This window comes from Petromyzon marinus, chromosome 54 (assembly GCF_048934315.1).
Source record: "Petromyzon marinus isolate PM22_M1 ecotype Great Lakes invasive population chromosome 54, UKy_Petmar_22M1.pri1.0, whole genome shotgun sequence".
Classification (NCBI taxonomy): Eukaryota; Metazoa; Chordata; class Hyperoartia; order Petromyzontiformes; family Petromyzontidae; genus Petromyzon; species Petromyzon marinus.
The window spans coordinates 11231629-11246291 of NC_133720.1; the positions used below are offsets into that span (position 1 = coordinate 11231629).

A 14663-nucleotide genomic window follows, 5' to 3' on the forward strand; every position below is an offset into this window, starting at 1 on the left:
CCTGAGCTCGCGGTGGAAATTCCACATTTCGGTGGTGGGGGGCAAGTCTATCCGTAGGACAACCGCTCCTGACTTGACCGAACAGTGGTACTCATTTATTAACAGACTCTCCAAATGGACGATGGGCTGAGTCAACCCCCCACAAACAAGGATTTGAACTCGTGACCGTCCCGATTGCGAGCGCACGCAAACCCCAAATACACAACAGGCGTCAGGGGTCGGGATGGAACCCACGACCTCCTGCACGCCGGGTCGAGGTAGTGAACATCTCATAGCCACCGCGGTGACAGGAGTGCGAAGGCAAGCAAGTCACGGCAAAAAAGACAAAGTGTACACAAGCACCTTCACGATCGGCCATGCTGTCGAAGAAGAGCCACGACTGTGGTGCGGGGCCGTGCTTGGCGAAGGCGACGTAGTGGCTCGTCTGGATGCAGAGAACCGCAAACAGCTCCAGCCTCTCGCGGGCCGCGCCGAGGCAGCCGCCGCCGCCGCCGAGCCGCCGCTGCCGGCCGGGCCCCAGGAATGCGGCGCGCACCTCCTCCGTCACCACGAGCTTCCGCACCGAGCGGTGCTGCTGCCGCTCGGGGTGGCTGTGCACCTGCGCCCCGGCGGGGGAGGGGGGGGTGGCGGCCAAAAGCGTTCGGCGACGCGTTAGCGGTCATCAGGCGTGTCGGGCGAGCGACAACCTTCGTCGGCGTTCGGATGGGAGCGACCGTTTGAATGCGCGCGCGAGGACGAAGAAACTTAACCGCGGGTGGAACGGAGGTTGTAAAAACGGCGACTTGCGGGCAGCAGAGGGCAGTGTGACAAAGCCTCATTGTTGTATTGTACCATGCTCCTACGTCTATGCTCACCGCCTTCACCAGCCTGCAGTGACCGGCGTGATGAAGTATGCTCCAATGACCCCCGCGACCCGTACGGCAGTGCAATGACTAAAGAAGCATGGCTGTAGCCGTGCATGCCGACTTAGTGGAATAAAACCGTCGACCTGGTGAAATTCGTTGTAACTTTCTGACCCGCCCCTGACTGAACATCTGTGAAAAAGAGAATCACAGCTCATCGGCTTTTTTCCCAGGATAAGTACAAATGGTGATTCTGAACAACAAATTACATCGTCACTGTAATTCCCTCCCAGGTCCGAGTGTCTGTGTGCGTGCACACAGTGTGGGAAGCGGCGGCACAGCGGATGAGGGCACCGCGCTACGAATCCCGGCGCACCCCTCCACCGAGTTCGATTGCCGCTCACGGCCAACATCGGTGACGATTTATCCGAAGCGGTCCCTGGGCCTCCCCCCCCTTAGCTCAGAGGTCGGCAAACCAAAACAACATTTTTTTGTCGAATTCGGTAAAAAAAAAAAAACCTCGACATTTCAAGAGCCGCAATGCACCTCGGTGAATCTCGAGCCGAACGGCGGTGGTCCGTGGCAAATAACCGTCGCCAATCGGTGCCTTAAAGAGCCCGCCGGCATGCAGAATCCAGAGCCGCAGGTTGCCGACCGACCCCCGTGCCCGAGCTCAACTCGATATTAAACGAGCACCCGGTGCGGTGCGCGGCGCGTGAACGGAAGCGTTGGGGAGACAAAGAGGGGGCAACCGCGTTGTGCGAGAGTGCCAGGCTCCCACCTGTTTGTTGCACATTGAGCAGAACTGCTTGAGGCAGCTGGGTCCCATCCTGGGGTCGTGGTAGCAATCCTTGCACTCCTCCTCGGCGAGACCGCCGCAGATGTGGCATTCCCGCGGCGCTGTGCCACACACACACACACAACGTGAGGTGGTGGGGGGGGGGGGCGAGAGGGAAGCTCGGTTACGTGGCAAAGGTGTTGGGTGGTACGGGGAAATCGAGTCGGTCAGCGAAGTCACAAGGAGACACGGCTCCACGATAAGATGAATTATCGTGATTTTGGATCGTGATTCGATTCTCTAATCTCTCACTATTATTTCGGATTGTAGAATGATTAGCAGGTGCTGCATCCAAGGGGAGAGCGGTGGCACATTGGTTAGCACACTCCGCTGTGAACCTCGCGAGCTGAGTTTAATACCCGGGGCATGGCTACTGTCAGCAGCGAGTGTTATAAGCCGACACCGCCCTCCAGCACAAACAAGCACCACGATTTAATCCAGCAGTAGATTGTCATACTTAGTGCACGCGTCTTTCCCCCGCACGTCCGATTAGTACAATTGGCTATGCACTGTGCGAAAGAAGTTCAACATGGAACCCACGGTGGAGCACGAAGCACACCACATCCAGAATGCTTCTCTCCGTGGCTGCGGCTACCCGTCAAGCGCCACCGAGACCCGTCTACCAGCCACATGGAGGGTTTCCCGTGAGAAGTTCGGCAACGCTGCTCACCGTCCTCCAGCAGGTCCGTGATGTCAAGCTCCAGGGAGGGGATGATTTTGTTGAACATCTTGAAGTCCTTGCCAAACCTGGGCATCTGCACGATGAGGCAGGAGGGCGTCTGCAGGGACACGGGCGAGGGGTGGTTGCGGGAGAGACGCAGGTGTGGCACGCGTGAGTTGCGGTCCATCGCAAGCAGTGTCGGAGAAAGGCCCCCGGAAGGTGACACCGAATAACCTGCTGTGCATTATGAGGTTACTTCAATCAGCCCGAACGCGGGATTAAAGGCCAACTCCCGCATGCTGCTGGCAGCATGCTTTTCGTAGATTCGAGTTAAAGGAAGATACGATACAACAACAACAACAAAATCTACCTGCTTTTAACCTTAATTACATTGTGCTTCTGGGTGTTGCAGAAGCGGCAAGTGCTGACCTGAGACTTGATTTTCCAGACGGGTTTCGGTAGCGGACTTTTAACACCATTGCTACCTTCACATCATGGTGTTCAGGCAACGCCCTTCCCTTTGCCGCATGGTGATGCATGGCAAAGGTGTGGAGCACAGCGTGGTGCGGTATTAGTGCGGTGGGGAATGTCTGTGTGCGGCGTGGTATCGTCTGTTGCGGTGGCGAATGATGGTGCCGAATGGTGGCGGTGTGCGGTAATATGGCAGGGTGTAGCAGCGCGTAGCGTGACATCATGTAGCGCCGCGTGGCATAGTGCGGGTGCGGTGCAAGCGCAGCGGCGCACGGTGTGCGCCGCTGCGTGGTCATGGCCCTGTGTGGTCGTAGCGGTGTCTATTGCGGCGTGGTTGTGGCGCTGTGTGGTTGTGGCGCTGTGTGGTTGTTGCGCTGGGTGTGATTGCGGAGCTGAGGGTGGTTGTGGCGCTGTGTGGTTGTGGCGCTGTGTGGTTGTGGTGCTGTGTGGTTGTGGTGCTGTGTGGTTGTTGCGCTGGGTGTGGTTGTGGTGCTGTGTGGTTGTAGCGCTGTGTGGTTGTTGCGCTGTGTGGTTGTGGCGCTGGGTGTGGTTGTGGAGCTGCGCGGTTGTAGCGGTGTCTATCGCGGCGTGGTTGTGGTGCTGTGTGGTTGTTGGGCTGAGCGTGGTTGTTGCGCTGAGCGTGGTTGCGGCACTGTGTGTGGTCGTAGCGGTGTCTATCGCGGCGTGGTTGCGGCGCTGTGGCGTGCGACGCGTCGAGGCACCTCCACGAGCTTGAGGTCGGCGGCGAGGAATGACTGCTCCAGCAGCTGCTGCACCGTGGGCACCTTCACCTGCTCGTCACGCTCCGTGAAGATCTGGTAGAAATGCCCGTCCTGGAAGTCCTTGTTTCCAGATCTGGGCATGGTCGAATCCGGGGAGAGAAAACATTTATTATTCCACAAGTATAATAAACACGAATTTTACTTCATATAGCATCGTTCAAGCATACTGCATTTCAAATGCCGAACACTGCAAACCACATTTTAACACAAGGGGATGAGATGCAACACAAATTAGACCAAGGGTATGGAGGTAAACGCGGCATGAGCGAGGGAGGGCGACAGTCAAAAAAGTTATGCTAGCAACCTTCTGCGCAGATTATACATCCCACACACTGTTTTCACTCGCGGCATCGTGTCATCTCATGCGACAAAGAAGACATTTCCGTTGGGAACCCCGCGGCTACGCACCACCGCACGTAGCCAACCGTGCTAATCGGAGGTGCGGGGGAAGGACAACTAAACACCCATAAAAAAAATAGGCCATGGAAGGTGACGTCAAAGGAGCGAGATGCTTCGAGCCACGTCCCCGTGCCTCACCGGATTTTCAGGAAGGGCTCCACCTTCAGCACGTGCTGGAACAGGATGTTGAGAAACTCCTCGGGATCTGTGCGAGCGACAGCACGGGGCGCCGGTTTATTTCAAACGCTCAGCTCGGGGACAGGGGCACAGCACGGCACGGCGGTAACATGGACAAACGTTTGAACGGCGCCCAACTGGGTTTTTTGGGTTAGGTCGTGTGTACGCAACAACGCGTCGGAGACCCCCTGCTCTGCCCGAGGCGGCCGATTAAACCTTTCGCGTTCCTGAGACGTCTGCAAGTTGCGGGGGGGGTCCCGTTCATCGGGGAATCTCGGAACGCGCGAGCGGCTCAGCGTTAATTTTATTCAGAGAGGCATGGCGCAGTTGTTTTAAAAGACATCTTGCTCACCGCAGAAAACTCTAACGACACGACCGCACTCTATGACAGCTGGCGCCAAACTGTGCCGCACGCATGTATTTTGAACTTCTTTCGCACCGTACATATTCGAGCCGTGCTGATCGGCATCGTGGGAGCCCCGGTACTGATAAAGTTATTTTATTCGAGTTCTTCCTCTGGTTCCGTTTCGATGACGTGCACACACAACCACACGTACGTCACTGAAACGGGCGAGTAAAAGCGTCACGTGACAGGCCCCGCGTCGTCGCGAACACGCGCCGCCAGTCCATACTCGCCTTTCTCCTCGCATGTCAGCCCCGTGACGTAGCCGATCTTGTCCAGCTGTTTCCGCAGCTGCATGACCTTGGTGGCGCTCACGAAGCCGTTCCTGCGCGGCGACACCGAAAGAGAGCCTTAGCGTTCACCGGCAGATCACAAAGCGAGGTACCGCGCGCACGCGCGCATACAAGTAGGAGGTGTGTTTCAAAAAAATGCGTCGCATCAAATAAATCCACCTGGATAAAACGTTGTCGAGAAAAAGTTTTCCCAAGCCGTCACGTGCATGGTCACACGGTCGTCGACATCGCAACGCCAACGGTGAGACTTTGGTTCGATTTCTTTAGTGCGTTTTCTTCTAAATTATTATTCCGACTGTGCCGCCAAGCATCGCGAGGAGAGACGAAAACGTTGCCGTGAAGAATTCTCACACACGGCACCGAACCACTACCACCACCACTACCACCACGGTCGTCTTTTCTCTGGAGAGAGGCCTCCCCCGGGAGACGATGTCGCAGAGCTAATGCTGAACTTCAGACGAAGCCTCGTTTACAAGGCTCATCATCCACGCTCGGGGCGCACCTTTCATTGGCGCCGCCAAAAGTGTTCGTCGCAACGCAATGAAATGCACATCTTTAATTGTCAAAACTGGAATATGGAAATTTAAGGGACAAACCAATTGCGAAATTCATATTTTTTTTTCCCCAATAACATTTCATTTGTGCCACGAACAAAATTTAATGGGCTCGGACCATCAAATCGCTACATAGCGCGGTGGCCGAATCACGGATTAGCACCCAGGATCTTTGCCAACGGTGGCTCAGTGGCTCCGACATGGCCATTGTAAGCCCCCGCCCCCACCCCGCCCAAGGCACCCGAGCCACCTACTCCCCACACCCCCTCGCGCCCCGTTAACACAAGTATCGGGGCCGATTTCCACGCACACTGCCCGCTGCACACCGGCACGGCAGGTTCACGATGTCCTCGCTGCATGGAAAATAGCCAGTGGGAGAAGCACCCCGTACCGTGCCGGCCTCACACGCTGTCTCGGCACGGATGTGCCGGTGGAAAAGGGATAACACGGGCTCCGCGCGCCGCGTACTTGCGTAGCGGATTCACGATGTCTTCGCGAAGCAGCTGCTGCACCGTATTGTAATCTTTGAGGTCGCTGGAACGCTGCGGACGGTGCAGCATGCCGTCGAACACCGTGCTGAACGCGAACATGCTGCACGCGCAGGTGGACGTTGGCGAGCAGAGAGACGCGGAGAGACGCGGAGAGACGCGCACAACACGGGGGCGTCGGTCAGCACACATGGCAAGAAACGATTAAAGGGGTGGGGGGGAACCTACAGCTCATGGGCCAGGATATCGCGGTCATGGTAATTGAAAACATTTCATCACCCGGCACACCGTATCTGGTACACCCCTCGCTATGGCTGTGGCTGCTCGTCATGTGCCTACCCCACGTTATGAAGGTTCCCGGGGAAAATATTCCGCGAGACGTTTAACACCAAGGTTTCAGGTGGCGAGATGTTAACTCCATCGCCCGGTACGGAGGGAGTGCGTGGGTTCGATTCAGACCCCCCGATGCCCGTATATTTGGAGTCTGCATGATCGCCCCATGGTCACGTGAATTTTCCTCCGGGCCCGCCAATTTTTCCCTCCACATTTAGAGACACGCGTCTGGAGTATTTGCCTGCAATGCCCTTTCCACGCGATGAGCCGCTTCGTTGAGCTGTTATTTGCGAGAGCCAGGTCGCTTCTGAAAAAAGAGCTATATTACAAGCTCAGCGGGGGGCCTTACCCGGTCAAATTAAAAGACAGTTTAGTTTAGTAAGGGGGTGCGCGCACCAGAAGAGCGTGGAGTCCAGGTAGCAGGAGTTGTAGTGGCCCTGGATGCCCTTCGTGCGGCCGCACACCACCGCCGTGGCCTCCTTCTCCGACGGGGGAGGCACCTCTCCCTCCACGCGCTCGCTCCGGTAGTTGCTGAACGCTGCCGGAGTGGGGGAACGGGGGGGGGGCGGCGGGGGACACGCGGCGGCGACGGCGGTGATGACGCCGTTTCACCAACTCGTTCCAGATTGATCGGCGTTGCTGCCGTTCGGCCCGAGGGCGTTTTGACCGTCGCGGCGATGACGCGAAAAGAAAAAAAAAAGCCATCTGGGCGGAGCGCACTGAACGGATTCTGCCGTCTCGTGACGCGGCGCCGACGCCGCAATCGGGATGGAGAATGCATCAGAAGACAAAGACGGCAAACAAAAGGATTTTCGTCCTCATTTAACGAAGCTCCGCCACCCATTGGCGCCTCCGGCAAAACAGCCACCACCGCAAATTTTGTTCGTGTTTACGAGTTGTTGTCCTTGCCCCGCACCTCCGATTATCACGGCTGGCTACGTACGGTGCGAAAGACGTTCAACGCACGCGCGTACAATCACCATCGCCAACTCCCGCCATCTCGGTTACCGAGCGAGTTGCAGCGCTGCACGGGGTCACAATCACCATCGCCAACTCCCGCCATCTCGGTTACCGAGCGAGTTGCAGCGCTGCACGGGGTCACAATCACCATCGCCAACTCCCGCCATCTCGGTTACCGAGCGAGTTGCAGCGCTGCACGGGGTCACAATCACCATCGCCAACTCCCGCCATCTCGGTTACCGAGCGAGTTGCAGCGCTGCACGGGGTCACAATCGCCATCGCCAACTCCCGCCATCTCGGTTACCGAGCGAGTTGCAGCGCTGCACGGGGTCGAGGCCGACGTGTGGCATGGACATGAAGCGCGAGTCCGGACGGCACTTCTTGAACTGGATGAAGAAGCCCTTCCCCGTCGGACACGTGAAGAAGCGGTGCTGTTTGAAGGTTCCATCCGAGCAGCCCTGCATCTCCTCCTCCTACGAGCACGAGCGCGGACAGACGCACGCACGCGCCACAACGAGACCCAACGTGTCAGCCTTCCCTGACGCTTTCAAACTAAGGTCGCAGCAAGCGGAAGTATCCGTCAACCCACTGGTTGGTGAAAGTGGTGAGAATGGACGGGGTGGGGTGAGGGGGTATATAGAAGGACAGTACAACAGTCGATTTCGCAACACTGCCCTCTGCCTTGAAGCCGCCTAAGATAAACAGGCCGTGAGTAGCATGGTCACCCTATCAAAGCGCTATCCAGGCTCAACCCGACTCACCCCGAAACCTGCCCACGTGTGGTACACTATGGGTGAATCCGGTGACGGGCAGAGGAGTCTCGTACAAACCAAAACTCGCTCCAATAACAAAAACCTCTCAACGGTGCAAACGCACAAACAAAACAACCACAAATTAAAAAAATAAATAAAGGAAAGCGGCGCACCAACTCGATGCCGGCCAGCGTCTCGTCCAAGCCCACGGGCACGCCGATCCACCGGATGACCCCGAACACGCGCATCTCCTTGGACATCACCTCCACCAGCGAGCCTTTCTCCAGCTCGTATTTGCCCCCGACCGGCGAGGGCGACAAGGGGGTCGGAGGGGTCGCCGGCGACCGATCGCCGAGGCCGCCCAAGCTCGCCGCCACCGCAGCCGCGGGGTCCGAGAGCGTGCGGGGACGCGAAGGAGGGCCCTCGGGATCGGTAAGGCCACCAGGAGGCCCAGGCCCGTCGTCTTCCAGCAGCCCCTTGGGCCGGCCCTCGCCTGCCGTCCGGCCGCCGACCTGGAGACAAACGCGGCGAGGTGGCGGCGTGCTTCCGCGTATTAAAAAAATAACCACTGCCGTTATGGCAAGTCTACGAATGCTGAAGATGCCTTGGTTTGTCTCTACGCGCCTCAAGGAATTGTTATTTTAATATCTGGACGTGAAACCGCTCATTGGCGATGCCATGAACCGTCACGATCCGTGGTCGTGAGATTTCCTCACCTCGTTTTCACCATCTCGTTGGCACTGATATTATTTGTACCGTTTCAATCGCTTTATCCATCGTCAATCGGTCAATCAGGGTCAGACAACGGATCATTTTGACATCAGGCACTTTTGGCATGGCTAAAGATTAAGATTGCATTTATTAGGTGCTTAAAATGCCCCAGCATTTCAAAGCACCGAATATCACATCTCAATCACTCCACAGCCCAGCTATAATTATTTTTTTAGCCGAGGAGACCCCCTGAAGAAAACTGTCCCTGTGCAGCACGAGATATGCCGAGGCACCGGCCCACAGGAGAACATTAGCCTGTCGGTAGGAATGGGCGATGTTGCCGTTGGGTATTCAAATTAAGAAATCTGCGTGCACTTTTTTTCTTTTTTAAAACCTGGACCACGAGGCCGGTACACGGGGCCCTACTCGAACCTTAGTGAAACCCACACTGCCGTCGCCTCCTCACCATCTCAGCGGCCGGGAAGAAAGGCGCAATGTTGGAGTTGGCCTTGCAGAGCGAGGGGCGAGACCGCCCCGAACCAAACGGCAACGCGGCAAAACCTTCACTGCCGGCACTGCCGCCGCCGCCCACGGAACAGCTGCTGCCCAGGCCGCTGGTGATGCTGGCCGCGTCGCCGAGAGAACGCAGGCCCATGTCTGGCCACGTGTGCGGCACGTGCGGCCGCAGCGGCTTCAGGCTCAGCTCCGACTTGAATCGCCCGCCCAAGCTCGTCGCTGCGGCGCCAAAATAAGAATGAGAAAACATATTCATACTGGAGGAATCCGAGTGGCTCGGAAGCTCTTTTTCAACAGACGTCCCAGTAGGGGCGGGTCAGAACGACACCAAAACACGATAGGCTTGCAAAGTACAGGAAGGTAAAACGAGTCGGTTAAAAACATATACAAATAAAACGAAACTATGTTTTATCTTACCAGGTAAAAAGGCCACGGAGGTATTAACCTGGCCACAAATGATAGCTCAGCAAAGTGGCTTATCATGTGGAAATGCAACGCAGCAAAATAATCAAAATTATTCAAATGCATTTTTCTAAATGTGGAGGGAAAACCCGGAGGAAAAATCCACACAACCACGGAGAGACACGCAAACTCCAAATATACAACAGGTGTCAGGGTCGCGATCGAACCCCTGACCTCTTACATACCGGGCGAGGAAGATAACATCACACGACCGTGGCGCCCCTTAAATAAGATAGAGGGCGAGCAGATCGAGCGGGCGAAAGGTCGTGCGGGGAAAGGTCGGAGAGCACGCCGAACAACAAGCGCCACGAGAGCCAAAATCACGTGCGACATTACCGCTCGCGCGCCGGGAACTCGGTTCGAAAGGCGAGGTGTGGGGGGGGTGGGGGGGTGGGGGGGGGCACCACCCACCGGCGTCCGGGTCAGCCGGCGAGCCGCAGTACCACGTCGTCTGCGAGTTCTGCCCGATGGGCGTGCCGCCCAGAGTGTTGTAGAACTGGCTTGCCGGCTCGCTCCCCGGCCTCTGCCTGCCGCCCAAACCCCTCGACTGCCCCAGCACCGCCGGCGAAGACGACGGCGGCGACGACGACGAGAACACGGGGCCGCCCCTGCGGCCGCCCGTCTGCAGAGACGCCTCGGCCGATTGGGCGTACTTGGACGGGAGATAGTCATCGGCGGCGCCGTCTCCTGGGGCGCCCCCGCCGAGGCCGCCGCCGAGGCCGCGTTTCACGTCGGGCGCGTGGTTGCCGATGCCGCTGTTGTGCATGTGGTTGTTGAGGAAGGAGCGGCCTTCGCCAATGGCCTTGTAGCTCTGGTGGGCGAGCCGCTTGCCCACGGCCAGGCTGTTGCGCGAGGGGTCCTTCTGATACTGTTGCGACGCAAGGTCCGACCCCGCGGCGTACCGGCTCCCCGCTGCATCACGGAGAAAATGGCAAGGGGCGGGCCAGCCGACCGGCGTCGATCGGCAAAAAGGTACCGAGGTTGTCGAGGTTCACGGTGTCCTTTAGCGCAAGGCCACTACGTCTGTGTCAGACACGGCTAACATCGGTGGTGAGTGATGAGGCGATCAAGTGAGAGCCCTGCCTGTCGCGACACATGACCCAAGTGGTGTCGCGATTCTGAGCGAGCGGGTGAGGGGGCGAGCGAGCGGGTGAGCGAGTGGACGAATGAGTGGACGAGCGAGCGGGTGAACGGACGACCGAGCGATCGGGCGAGTGGACGAGCGAGCGGCTGAGTGGACGAGCGATCAGGCGAGTGGACGAGCGAGCGACTGAATGCACGAGCGAGTGGGTGAACGGACGTGCGAGCGGGCGAGTGATCGGGCGAGCGGGCGAGCGGACGAGCGAGCGGCTGAACGAGCGGCTGAGCGGACGTGCGAGCGGATGAGCGAGCGAAAGCCCCGGCGAAAGCAACACTCACAGTGCACGGTCGGCAGCTGGGCTCCGTGCTCGGGCGACGAGTCCCGCGTGCTCCTGGGCCTCATCGGCCTCGGCGCCGAGGGCCCCCCGTTAGCGCCGCTGCCCCCCACTCCCAGCGCATTGTAGCTGTTTCCGTCCAGGGAGAGGCTGTCCTGTTGGGGAACAGGGAGCGGAGCGAGCTGCAGCGATCGAGTCGGGACGCCGTGGAAGGCGCGGCCGACGGTACTTTGGCGGCAGCCGCATGGGTTTCGATCGCCGCGTCGGTGTGCATTGTAACCATAACCCTCCACCACCCGATGGAACCAATCGAACCAAGCTGTCACGTTATGTGCAAAAATTCCAATTGATTTGTTATTTTCTTTCAGCAAATGGGAGGCGGCGGGGGAGGGAAATGTTGAAAGGCAAACAAAATTATGCACAATTTTGCGTAATATTGTTTCGACGAAGATGACATCCTGCATCATCATCAGGTGTCACGCCCGAAAGAATGCAATCGCGAATCATCAAATTGGCCGCCAAAGCATGTGCACGTTAAAAGTTTGGCAGCGATCGGTTCTCGAGGTTTCACTGCCCGTCAGCAGGGCGCAGCGGCGGGCAACATCCGCTGGCGTACTGCGCCACGCCGGTGGATGCGCGAGATCTTGCCGAGGCAGGCGGGGCTACGGAGCTTGCGCAACGTTTAAAGACGCTAGCAGGAAAGTGTAACAAAAAGGTGCTGCCGCTTGGTGCACGCGGCGCCACACCCTCACCAGCACGCTGGTGCGCTCGGGGTACAGGTAGTCCTTCTCGTCCTCGCTCTCCAAGCGCACGATGCGGTTCAGGTGCACGAAGACACCGCATTCCTCGTCGCACGTGAAGAAGCGCTTGCCGCTGTACGTTCCGTCCGTCACACCCTTGCCCCGGTAATATCCCTAGGCGAGGACAAAGATGCCCCCCCCCGTAATAGCCTTCAACAGACTGTCGATGGGCAAGTGCCGTTAAGCGAGCAGCCACGAAGGCCGGCGCGGCACACGAGGCGGTGGGTGGCCAAGCACCAGTGGCGATGATTACACACCGCACCAGGTACTCATTGGAGGCGGCCTAGGCGAGGGGGGGCCCAGGAGCGGTTCGGATAATCATCACCGATGTTGGCCGTGAGTGGGAATCGAACTCAGGGCCACCAGGTTCGTAGCGCAGCACGTTAACCACTACCACGACCACACATACAGGGCACGCACACACACACATACAAGGGCACACACACACACACAGGGGCACACACACACACACAGAGAGAGGGCGACTCGGTGATTAAAGCGCTTGACTCAAGACAGTCAAGCTACAAGTTCAAATCACATTCAGTGGCGATGAAATAAGCGGCACTCTACGGGAAGTGGGACGGAACAATGGCACGGCGATTAGCACACCGCGCTCCGAGCTCGACCACCCCTCCCCTACGCCATCTCCCCCCCCCCCCACCCCTCCTCAACCCCACCCCCGCACCGAGTCACCGGCAGCGCACCGGGACGGCGTGTTCACCTGCAGCTCGATGCCGAAACTGGTGCCGGAGAAAGGCCGGTCGTCGAGCGGGCCGCAGTAGCGCACGACGCCGATGGCCTCGCGCGGCCCGGCCACCGCCAGGTTCACGCGCACCACGGCCCCCGGGCGGAGCGAGCGCAGCATCTCGAGGCGCCCGCTGTCGCCGACGACGCGCAGGCGGTCCTCGCGAGACGGCATCGCGATGAGGCACAGCGCCAGGTCCTCCTCCAGCTCACTGCAGCACCGCCAGTTTATGCATTCGTTCATTAGTTCACCCGCAGGGGGACTGCCCCCCGGTTGTCCTCCCGCATGTTTATAAACACACCCATTAGGGGAGTTGGACGAACATACAAATATAGGAGCGTAAAGCTCGGGTAATTGTTGGCGCCGGTTCTGGCTTCCTTCCGGCTTGTCCGTTTGTCTTTGTATGCGTGTATGTTGAACTGTCTTACCGCACGCGTCACAGATTCTACAGCATTTTGAGATGCGCTTGGCGTTGATGATGCCCTATAAACTTAGCGATATATTCTTCCTGTTCATTCGTTCATTCGTTCCGCCGATTCTTCGTTAAAGGGAGGGTATGACTACACTGAAAGGCAGCGGAAGGCAAGTGTTATTTAGTCGGCATTTTTATTTAAGTCAATCTTCTTAGCCTGGACAGCGCCATGTACACGAGGTTATTAAAGGTGGCTGCAGGGATACGTGGTGGGTCAGTGCAAATAAATGTATTGTTGTTATGTACTTCTATGCTCTACCCCCCCAACTTCAACAACCCGCATGGACCAGAGTCGTGAAGTATGGACAAATAACCCCCGTGGACAAGAACAGCTTGGGGAGGCCCTCATCCAGCAGTGGATCGGCGAATGGCCTGGTGATACACGTGGACCTAATGATTGGGAGTGGAGTGGTGGCACAGTGGTTAGAGCGCTGCGCTGGCAATTTGGCAACCCGAGTTTGATTCCTGACCATGGCAAACGTCGGTGGTGAGTGATATCTGACCGTTCCTGTGCTCTCTCTAACCTTTCACCAACCCCCACTGACAAGTGTGGTGAAGTATGGTCAAACAAACCTAACAAATGACATGGCATGGGGGAGGGAGGGGGGAGGGGGGGGGGGCCTTCATCCAGCAGTGGATTAACAAAAGGGCATCACGTGCAGAAACCGGCCAGGTGGCTCGCAATCGGACGGCTGCAAGGTTCAAATCCTGCTTGGGCGTTGGACCCATCCTCCCTACGGGGGTCTCAAAAACGAGTACCGCACTGTTGGGAAGTCAACAGTGGTTGCCCGATGGATACACTCTCCCCAGCCATGGGAATGTGGACTTTCCGCCGCTGGCTTGGCAGCGTCAACTGGAGATGAGCGCAATGCCTCAAAGCTCGTTTCTGAGCCGGAAATCCGCCAGATTCCTGCGCTCCCAACACACCACCATGCCACCCCCCCCCCGCCCACCACCACCTTGAGCGATTGTGCCACGGGGAAATTAATCGGCTCCGCTGGGTTCTTCCCCAGCGGGCGCGCGCTGTGCAGCTCACGCGCCGCCGCCGCCGCCGCTAAGTGGAATCGATAACGGGACCAAAACGCAACGCGTGAAACGGCCACGATTTCTTGGGACCCGAGTGGCCTTCTGCGTGGGAACGCCGGCTCGCGAGCCCAATCAACAAATCGACGGACGGCCCTTTGCTTAATTAAAATCCGACAGGCCTCCTGTCGATCCACCGCTGGAAGAAGGTCCGTCTCCCCCACCACCCCCCCCACCCCGCCGTGCTGCGGCTCGGCAGGTAGAGAGAGCAGCTCGCGATCGGAAGGTTGAGCTCGTTGAAATCCTGGTTGGCGGTTGTGACCCGGGACCATCGTCCCTTAATTGGGTCGGTAAAATGTGTCCCGCTTTGTGGGGAAGCCAACAACGAATTGGATGTATAAGTAAAACTTCTCAAACTATATTTATTTTACCAGGTAGGGCCCACTGAGCTATACAGCAGACCGTCGACTATCCAGCGCGCGATTATCGGGCTTCCCACATTATTCGGCGGTGCCGGGCAGATGCGGTTAAAAACCGGCATGTAACCGGGCCAACGCCGGAAACCC

The 14663-nt window shown here is 57.9% G+C and overlaps 1 protein-coding gene across 4 annotated transcripts in view; it reads right to left on the reverse strand.

The window, feature by feature from the left end:
• CYLD (CYLD lysine 63 deubiquitinase) overlaps positions 1–14663 on the reverse strand; it is a 55546-nt gene that overhangs the window by 15980 nt on the left and 24903 nt on the right. For all 4 annotated transcript variants that reach the window (XM_032974700.2, XM_076052190.1, XM_032974701.2 and 1 more), the window contains 15 exons: positions 12579–12813; positions 11810–11971; positions 11062–11212; positions 10054–10554; positions 9131–9399; positions 8127–8465; positions 7506–7674; positions 6638–6779; positions 5889–6011; positions 4807–4898; positions 4132–4198; positions 3535–3667; positions 2351–2459; positions 1624–1742; positions 343–598 (listed from right to left, as the gene is read on the reverse strand). In XM_032974700.2, coding sequence (XP_032830591.1) covers positions 343–598; positions 1624–1742; positions 2351–2459; positions 3535–3667; positions 4132–4198; positions 4807–4898; positions 5889–6011; positions 6638–6779; positions 7506–7674; positions 8127–8465; positions 9131–9399; positions 10054–10554; positions 11062–11212; positions 11810–11971; positions 12579–12813 — 2867 coding nt within the window. The remainder of the gene's footprint in view (positions 1–342; positions 599–1623; positions 1743–2350; positions 2460–3534; positions 3668–4131; positions 4199–4806; positions 4899–5888; positions 6012–6637; positions 6780–7505; positions 7675–8126; positions 8466–9130; positions 9400–10053; positions 10555–11061; positions 11213–11809; positions 11972–12578; positions 12814–14663) is intronic.